The sequence below is a fragment of the Panicum hallii genome, chromosome 5, assembly GCF_002211085.1.
Source record: "Panicum hallii strain FIL2 chromosome 5, PHallii_v3.1, whole genome shotgun sequence".
NCBI classification, from domain to species: domain Eukaryota; kingdom Viridiplantae; phylum Streptophyta; class Magnoliopsida; order Poales; family Poaceae; genus Panicum; species Panicum hallii.
In genome coordinates, this window is record NC_038046.1 from 18,261,117 (window position 1) to 18,270,740 (window position 9,624).

Genomic DNA, 9,624 nt, shown 5'->3' on the forward strand with positions numbered 1-9,624 from the left:
ATCCTTTTAACTTTGCAGCCTGTTTCTACAAAACATGTGAGACTTACGGGAAAAAAATTTCTATGGGATTGGAAGCAAATTTCCTCCACACTGAAATAATCGCTATATCCATTTTTTTGGCACAATTTTTCCAAACTTGAATATTTGAAAATTGGAACAGGCATTATATGACCCTCATCAACAAAACAATATATTTTATTCCTAACACTACAAGATTTGCGATATTTGCTGAGAGATAGCCGTCAAGTAGCCGCCGGGGCCTTTGTTTATTTGTGCACTTGGTCTGATTTTCCTAATCGGTAAATGTATAGTTGGTCGGGAATTTATCTTCACTCATAGGAAATGGTTCCGTTACACTTAAACACAGTAGGCCATTAAGAGGGAAAAATGCTGATCAGTGAATCCCGCTTTGGCCACTTACAAAGTTTTGTCGTTGGTTGTTCTAAATCTAGTAGTGTAGACCCTAAACCTTAACAAACATTGGTTCATGGATAAGACATGGATAGTTTTGCAAAATACGTGCTCAGATATGTTCGCTAAAAAGATATAGATAGTAATCTCAACTGGACTTACACAAATGAGAAACTATAAGCAAGCTTGCATTGGTGCTGGTTGCTCCGACCCAGCAGAGTACAAAGAAAGAAAAGGAAGAAACTCCAAGCTAGCAGCAGTGCCGGGACGACGACGTGACATCATGGGAGTGGAGCAGCAGTATAAACATGTACCGATCCAAACCGTCAATGTCACCCCGCCGCGCTGCATCCATGCATGCATCCATCCAATCCACCGATCGTCTCTGCTCTGCGAGCCCGCTCATATTTACGCCCCGGCCAGTACGAATGTTTAGCTGCGCGCGAGCCCTACTACCACCAAGCAGCACTGCACAGCAGCAGCAGCGGAAGCAGAGCCTACGACCAGTAGCTCCGGCTTCCACAGTGCTGTAGTTGCAGGTGTCGTATATTCATATCGCACACTGTATATAAGGTAGTACTCCATCGATCCCTACTAGCTGTCGCAGCAAATAACGGCATGGCAGATGCTATCTATGCATCGACCGATCAATAGTGTGCTTCTGTAGCCAGCCTTGTACTGTGGGGGGTAAATCTCTGCAGCGCAGCACCAGCAGCACACATTCATGCATACATGCATGAAAGTGCCCAAAGTTAAAGCTGTCAGCCAGTACATACATATATATATGAGGGTAGTAAAGGTAAGAACGAAGTAAGTAAAAACCTTTTGATTCGCTGGTACCACCCTTTTTCTTTTCTTTTCTTTCTTTGCTAGGCTCTGCATTAATCAATAACGCTCTACCTAATACAACATGTGCATGCCTGTATATGCATGCATGCCATGAGAGTATACTGTATAGTATAGGAGACAAGGGGCGGTGGTGCGCATGAGCTCTCCTAGCTCTGCAACCATGCATGCAAGACATGTATGCATGTAGCCCAAAAGACGCCGGTACTTTGATCGATACCTTTCTCGCGCTTAATCATAATGAAATCATAGCGATGCAACTGGATAGATAGATAGATAGATGCTGTCACCTAATTTAATTAATACCAGCAGTCTTTTGCCGGCCTCTACCTTTGCTGGCTATTATACATAAGATCATTCAGGTTAGCTAAAGTAATCCCATCAGATTACTCCTGCCCTGCTATGTTGACTCATCATAGGGCTGGAATGAATAGTACGTCCCTCTCCCTCTCACAAGGTGACGGTACTCCCTCCAGCAAAGAGAGCGTAGTCGTTTTAGGCTGCGAGTAGCTCAAACTTGGAATATCATCTTTATCCAATACTCCCTCCGTTCAGAAATGTAAGACACATTTTAATTCCAAAGTAGATTTTGACTTTTAATTTCTCTTAGAATATAATTAATGCCAGTTACTAAAGACTATATATATAACCGCAAGACTCCATATATATGCCAGTTACTAAAATTTGACTTTTCCCTGATCAAAATATGTAAGAAACGGAGAGAGTATTTTCATTGAACTCATAAAGATGGTATATGTATATTTATATTTGAGAAAATAGTTTCTTCATAATACTACGAGTTCGCCAATTTTGCATATTTTCCATTAGTAATAGTATAATTATACTTGTCAAATTAGCCCAAAGGAGTCTCTTTCATGACTTAAGAGAGTATTGCCTGCACCACATAATTGAGCCCGCCTGCCCCTATCCATCCATGTCTAGGTGTCTCTAGCCCGCTAGGCATCGAGTAGGACCGTGCTGACTGCCGAGTAAAGGGAGGCCCTGCTGCCTAGCTAGGTAGAGCCTAGAGCTTATCTTTCAGAACCCAGTTTAATGAGGCCATTAATTAGCTAGAGGTGCACACCAAAGTGAGTGATACTACAGTGAAAGCCCGGGGCAGCTACATCCTACAAGCTAAGCTGAGATAGATGTCATGTGTATAGTATGTGGATCTACATATCTGTCACCGCACAAAGAGTATGTTCGTTTACTAGGTTCAAAGTTTAGACCCGTCACATCAAAGAGAATCTTATCATTTAGAAGTATTAAATAAAGTCTAATTATAAAACTAATTGCAGAACCCTAGGGCTAATTCGCGAGACGAATCTAATGAGGTATATTAGCCCATGATTAGCGGATGATTACTGTAGCATCACTGTGGCAGATTATGGATTAATTAGGCTCATTAAATTTGTCTCGCGAATTGGCACCCATCTATGCAAAAAGTTTTATAATTAGACTTTATTTAATACTTCTAAATGATAAGATTCTCTTTGATGTGACGGGTCTAAAGTTTAGAGGGTAGGAAACGAACACACCCAAAGTGTGTCGAGTGTGCACACTGTGAGAGGACCATGTACTCTACTGTTGTAAGTGTGTGCTTGTAGTCCCCCTCCCAAGCTACCATATATGCTTATGCAAAATGCAGTGCACACACGCACACACAAATGTATCCATCTATTCCTTGGCTGGCCACTCGGCCTCTTTATAAGAGCATACTTTTTCTCCCTGCAGCCTTTTGCTACAGCACACTCACTGCATACACAGGGGAGGGAGAGAGAGAGCCCTTGGAGAGAGAGAGAGAGAGAGAGAGAGCGCTCAGACTCAAGAGAGAGATAAATTGCTCCATAGCAAATCCAGTCGTTGAGCCTGAGTAGTAGAGTACCTCGCCGCAGGCAGGCATCTTGTCTTGTTGCTTTTTCCTTGATCCGTCCATGGCGCTTTTGCAGCCGCAGGGCTCTCCTCCCCTCCAGCCATAGCGTTTTAGTGCATGAATGCTCCTTCTGCACCTCCCTCGCCATAGCTTTCAGCATCATCATCAGCCTAGGTCGCGAGTATTAGATCAACAGTGCAGTGAAAGTGTCTAGTGCCAGCCACCCCACCGGCACTCATCACCTCCATCAGACCTGCAGCTTTGCCTCGCATTAATCAAGGTGTGTTAATGTGTACGCTGCCCGCAATCTCTCATACTGGTATATCATGCGTCTGTGCAAGTTCTTGATCGATTTAATGGCTTTTCCCGTCTGGGGCTAGCGCACAGCTTTCTTCCACCTTCGGTAGCTCTTCTCTGCGTATCAGATCAGCTCGATATAGCTAACCTGCAAGCGCATGCCTCCGATCGTTTCTTGATAGGTTTCATTTGCAAGATATGGATCATAGCTTCAGCGACATGATCTTGAGCGAGAGCGCGTGGAGCGGCGGCGGCGGGGTTGGCGGCGACGGAGGGGCGGTCTTGCTGCCGCCGGAGGTGGTCGGTGTTGGAGGCGTTGGCGTCGACGGTGGCAACATGACGGTGCTGGAGAGGTTGGTGCTCGACGAGGCCCTGGCGGCGGCGATCGTGGAGCTACAGGGCATTCAGGCGCCCGCCGCCTGCGCTGTCAAGGTGCCGGCGGCCGGTGGTGGAGTGGTCGGGGAGGCCGTCGCCTTCCCCCCGATGGCGACGCCAACGCCCGCCTACGCGGACGTTGACGCGGATGTCCTGCAGCGACAGCAGCATCGCCATCGCCATCAGGGCGCGATGGGGATGGCACCGGACTACGACCTCACACCAGCAACAGCCGCTGTCGCGGTAACTACTGTGCCGGCTGCCTTCACATGCGCCGCAGCGGCGGTTGACAGCGCCGCCGGCCTCGTCGTTGACGCGCCGGTCTTCTCCGGCAACGAGACCGACGCGCCGGGTGCGGCAACAACAGCAACCGCGGCGGCCATGACGGCGACGACGAGCCAGCAGCAGTGTGAAGAAGGAAAAGGTGGCGGCCGGAGGCAACGCCGGCCCAACAGGAAGCGGAAGGCCGCCGAGCCGTCCTCCGTGCCGGCACAGGAGAGCACCCTGTGCAGCCTCCTGGCGTCCACCACGGCGGGCGAGGGCGGCATCCAGATCGCTTTCAACACGAGCGCTCAGGCTCCCGCTGGCGCCAAGAGGGCGAAGCCGTCGCTGAGCGGCAGCGGGTCTTCGAGCATCAGCTTCGACGGCCGGAACGCCGGGGCCAACGGCGGCGTGGACGACCCCATGTACGAGCCGGACACGGAGGCGCTGGCGCAGGTGAAGGAGATGATCTACCGCGCGGCGGCGATGCGCCCCGTCTCTCTCGGCTCCGACGACGCCGGCGAGCGGCCGCGCCGGCGCAACGTGCGCATCTCCTCCGACCCGCAGACGGTGGCGGCGCGGCAGCGGCGGGAGCGCATCAGCGAGCGCCTCCGCGTGCTGCAGAAGCTCGTCCCGGGCGGCGCCAAGATGGACACCGCCTCCATGCTGGACGAGGCCGCCAACTACCTCCGCTTCCTCAAGTCCCAGGTCCGGGAGCTGCAAACCCTAGACCGCCGGAACTTCGCCGCGAACGCCACCAACGTGAACGACGCCATAGCGGCACCGCCTCCACCATGGCCGGGTCACTGAGCAACAACAATGGCAACGGTGTGCCATGCCGGCCTTCGACTTCCCGGCAGCAGCCAAAACCCTACGAGGAGGACGGGGAGGTGTTGATCGAGCTAGCAGCTGATTTAGTCACTTAGCTGGAAGATGCATGATATAGATTTGTAACACTCATGCGCGCGTGTTGCTGTTAACACTTTTTATGTCTGTCCGATGTGCATGAGACCATCTTATGATGTATTCATCATTGTTAGCTCAAAGACTAGGGAGATGATGATCATATCAATGATGGGATCTATCGATGCAACAAGGATGCAAATTGGCTTAATTAACCTCTATTTCTTTTCTCTTTTCTTGAGGAAAATAATCTCTATTTGAAAATTAATCAATCCGAGTGCATGCGTCTTGAAACTTGATTTTCGAGATTATACATATAACTAAATTAAAACTTCTTTTTGCCGAGCACAAGGAGAAGGGCTTGGAAAGTTTGCGCCTTTTTTTGAACTAGCTTTTCTAGGGTTATCGAGTCCAAGCAGCAGCTTAGTCGTCTCCATCTTTTCATGTGCGTGCATGCACCCATGCAAGTAAGCAAGCTGCTTTCCAGTGCGTGTGTGCTAGCAGCAAGTGCTCGAGCTTTGCGAGTCCCGATCCAAATGGAAAAATGGTGATGGAGGGGAGAAGAGAGAGGTCATCAGCAGGCCGTACTTGCAGCTCCAAAACACCATCATGGCGCCTTTCTAACACGCGTTATTAGCCTGCTGATCAAAGCCCCTTTCCCCACCCTCGCTTCGTGCGTATGCAAAACCCTAGCAAAGGTGATTGAAGGTTATCATAGGGCTATCATTGCTCACTTTCTCGTCGCCGTCGTCGACCGGAGGGAAGGCATCGCAGTCGCAGGCGGCAAAGCAAAAGCGACGGTGAAAAGCACAGCTTAATGGTATTTTAATGGCGTCTCGCCTCGCCGAGGCGAGGAGGACGACGGAGCCTCGCGTCCATGGCGATGCCGATGCACCGAGGCCCACCGGTCGGGGGCCGCCCGGGGCGGTGAGCTTTTCCAGACAGGCCTGCCTGGGCAGCTGCAGGCGGGAGGAGGCAGAGGGCGCGCACACTGCTGCATCAAAAGTGATGTAAAGGAATCATTCCCTTTCCCTTTTTGATTCAATCCAGCGCTTTGTTTAAAAGGCAAGGAAAACGGGACGGCCTGCCTTTTTGCGCCTCGGGCAGCGTGCCGAACAAATTCTTGATGGGATGCTGAATCTTAGTCTGATTCGTTCTACTGTTTTGCTTATTTTCATCAGCACCGTGGCTGTGTTTAAATTTTGCTTGGTGGTTAATTTTAAAGAAGATGAGAAACGAACTATGGTTGTATTTAGCTTCAAATTTCTTATGCAACATGGAGAGGGCTCTCGATTTAGACTTAGCTCGAGAGCCCTCCCGATTTGGAACGACAAAAAAGAAGATGTCAGGTCGGAAGACAAACGATGAAAAAGAAGAGAGAAGTAATAAAAGGATCAAGGAACTAACAACACCGGCGATGTCGAATTTTGGCGTTCTATCCTAGCTTCGGCAGGAGGTGGGTGGAGCGGTTGGTGGCAGGGTCGCCGCCGGCCACGGGCAGCAGTGATTCCATCAGGGGCGAAGGAGGGATTCAAGTTACGGGTTAGAGTTTCTGGGTTTGGGGGATTCTATAGCCGGCGGGTTTAGAGGGATGCCCGGCGGCGGTGGCAAATCCAGCAGTGGTGGTGGGTTGAGCGCGGTGAGGCTGGCAGTGAAGGCGCCATGTAGCCTGGTGGTGGAAGAAGCCGGTTGGGTAGGGCCGGTGGCAGGGCGTAGGAGTGGCGGTGGATCCGATGGCAGTGATGGTGAATCCGACGGCGGCGGCGGTGCCAGAGCTGGAAGGGATGATAGAGGAGGTAGGGAAGAATGGGGCATAGGGAAGGAGAGAATGAACGGGAAGGGGAACGAGAGGGGCCGGAGAGAGGAGGGTGGTTCTCGCCAGCTCGGCGGAGGATAGCGGTGGGGGCGGGGGCGAAGGCTAGGCGGGCAGGCGGCATGTGACGGAGGCGAGGTCATCGCGACGGATAATTTTCTTTTTCGGTATCGAGGGCGGGGCTAAGAGAGGAGGGGAGGAGGCCGCTAGGAGAGGAGGGGAGGAGGCCACTGGGAGAGGAGAGGACCAGAGGAGGCCTCTCCCTGTGACCTTATCGGGAGAGGCTCCTCCTCCTAGTTGCCTCCAATTTCTTATTAATATGATGGTCTACTGTTTTAGCGATGCATGTTAGGTGCTCGCTATCGTTATCGCATCAATATGCCTGAGTGCATCCCTGCCCTCTGGTAGGTGCTGAGACATGAATATTAGCTTTATATAACAAAAATGTTATCACGCATCACACATCAATGTTTCCAACTCTTTTCACCTCCCCTTTTGTACGCTTCAAATAAAATCAGATATCTTCACCAAGTTGCATGCAGTTTTCAGCTCGAAAGGGTGGTATGATTTGCCTCATGTCTTCCTCTCATTCGTCCTTTTTCTCAAGAAAATCTCCCGGTTAGCCTTCAATAGTGGCATTGCCAAATTCACAGCATCTGTAGCCACCAGCACCCCCACATCTACCTTTCCTTTGACCATGCATCAAGCATAGTATTCCTTGGACTCTTGGAGCCCACAAGTATTGCTAGCTATAACTACCACCTCACCTATCTGTCTATAACTGGTGATCCCCATTTCCCATCCACTTGGTAGCCGCTAGTTTCCATTGTAGATAAAAGTGATGAGCTGCTTTTTGGTTGACTCCAATAACCTACGGTTCCTAACTGCAATCTCGTCAAGAGATAGGAAGGACATTTATGAGTTTTTTTTTTTGCCGGTGCCCTTTGTTTTATCTATCTAGCTGAATAAGTATAAGTCTTTGTGCCAAAAGCTTCTCAAATTTTCAAATGCTTTTTTTCAAGTGTTACAGAGGTAATTAGTGTAAGGCCCCGTTTGAATCACCTACGTCTAAAACAAAGTTTAGGAAACTAAATATTAACTTTTGTCCATACCTGTTTGGATTCATGGAGTAATACCTTTGAATTTTAATAATATGTACATGTATGTGCATAGTGTGGGGTAGTTTGATCTTTTCGCAATCTGCTGGTTGCTTTAGTCCAAATTAAGTAGATTTTGAGGACTAATGTATTAGTTGGATTGAAACTAAACTTTAGTCCATATATATCCACCTATTTGGATAATCTAGTGGACTAAACTATAGATCTAATTTTAATTCTTGGATCCAAACATGACCTAAATAGACAGTAAAAAATGTTGTTGCACACCGCTAGCTAATCCCAAACATTGTAAACAAAAGAAAGGGTGCGGTAGGACATTCCCGTTGGGCCTAGGCCCACGTGCGTCAGGGTCACACTCACACAGACGGAGAGGAATCTGAATTCGAGCCGAGCGAGCATGGTCTCGAGAAGCCCACCCACCCCCCAGCAATGCCAAATGGGCCAACCTGACTACCTGAGCCCCACCCAGCAGGCGCCATGCTGGTGCTGGCCCGCAGGGCCGCACCTGCGTCCATGGCTTCTGTGACACATGCGTTGCATACTTGCATGCCATCCAGTCAGTACACCACGCCCATCACCTTCGACTGTCAAACGAGTCGTGAACTGATGATGACTGATCGATGCATGCGCCCGGCGTGCTTGGGCGTGGCTATATATCACCTTAGGTGACAATCCCACCAACTATCATCTAAAAAATTAATCAGTGTGGACTACATGAACCCTCATCTCAATAATATAGCTTACATGTACACTTTGCCAGCTAAAGAGTAGAGAAATTGAGGCTCCGTTTAGTTGGGTTTTTCGGGCTGTGGCTTTCAGCCAAAGCCTAAAAACCAACCAAACAGTTTGCCCTGTTAGAGATTCTTCCTCGAAAACAGTTGTGGAGCCGATACAAATCGCGTAGCATCTCAGAACGTGCTTTTAGCAGCTGTGGAGTCCAATTGTTCCCCGAAATTACCCGCACTGCCACTCGTTATGTGTACCGGTTTATTTCTTTTATTTTTCCCCCTCCGTGTTGGCTGCTTGCCGTCCTTCCCGCGCCGCCCTATCCCGCCCCGTCGCACCTCTGCCAACGTGCCACGGGCCGCTCCCCGTGCCACCCTGTCCCTCCGCCGACATGCTCCCGCGCGCAAGCAGCTGCCAGCACGGGCTCCGTCCTGAGGGCGAGCTCCGCCGCGCGCGAGCCGCCACCGGCGCAAGCCTCCGTGGCTGCAGGCCCCAAGCCTGCTCCACCAGCCGCCGGCGACGCCCCGAGATCCCGACGCTGTTCTCCACCGCGCGCTCGGGAGGAGATGCTGACAAGCGGGGCCCACTCATCAGTGAGAGGGAAAAAGAGTTGAGTGATAGGCCGTGGATGACACGTGGGGTCCGGTTAATAGTTTTCCTCAAAAGCCACAGCTGCCCAACCAAACGGCTTTCAGCTTTCTTACAGCCCATACCTTAGAGCAACTTTCTACAGCCCATAGCCCACAATTACCTTTTTCAAAAGCCACAGCTCAACCAAATACACCTTGAATGCATGCATGCGGAAGAAGACAATGATGATGACGTCTCCCACGTGCATGCAAATTCAAAACTAAAAAAGCTATAAGCATTAAATCGAGCATCCAAATTAAATTTAGGTTGCAACTTTATCTTACTTATCACGAGATCTTCAAAACAAGACCACATTTGCTTATGTCTGCACGGTATTTTCAAAATAATAATTTTAATACTAAGTACTTAAT

General features: G+C 49.9%; 1 protein-coding gene across 1 annotated transcript; it reads left to right on the plus strand.

The window, feature by feature from the left end:
* Positions 1-2,914: 2,914 nt before the first annotated feature.
* On the plus strand, positions 2,915-5,177 carry LOC112891895 (transcription factor LATE FLOWERING-like). Its single transcript, XM_025958895.1, has 2 exons — positions 2,915-3,410; positions 3,610-5,177. The coding sequence occupies exon 2, from the start codon at positions 3,626-3,628 to the stop codon at positions 4,871-4,873; it is 1,248 nt and encodes a 415-aa protein (XP_025814680.1). The 5' UTR covers positions 2,915-3,410; positions 3,610-3,625; the 3' UTR covers positions 4,874-5,177.
* Positions 5,178-9,624: the final 4,447 nt, after the last annotated feature.

Bases quoted from the DNA above. Each gene is read 5' to 3' on its own strand.
- LOC112891895 (XM_025958895.1), top strand. From the start codon at position 3,626: ATGGATCATAGCTTCAGCGACATGATCTTGAGCGAGAGCGCGTGGAGC.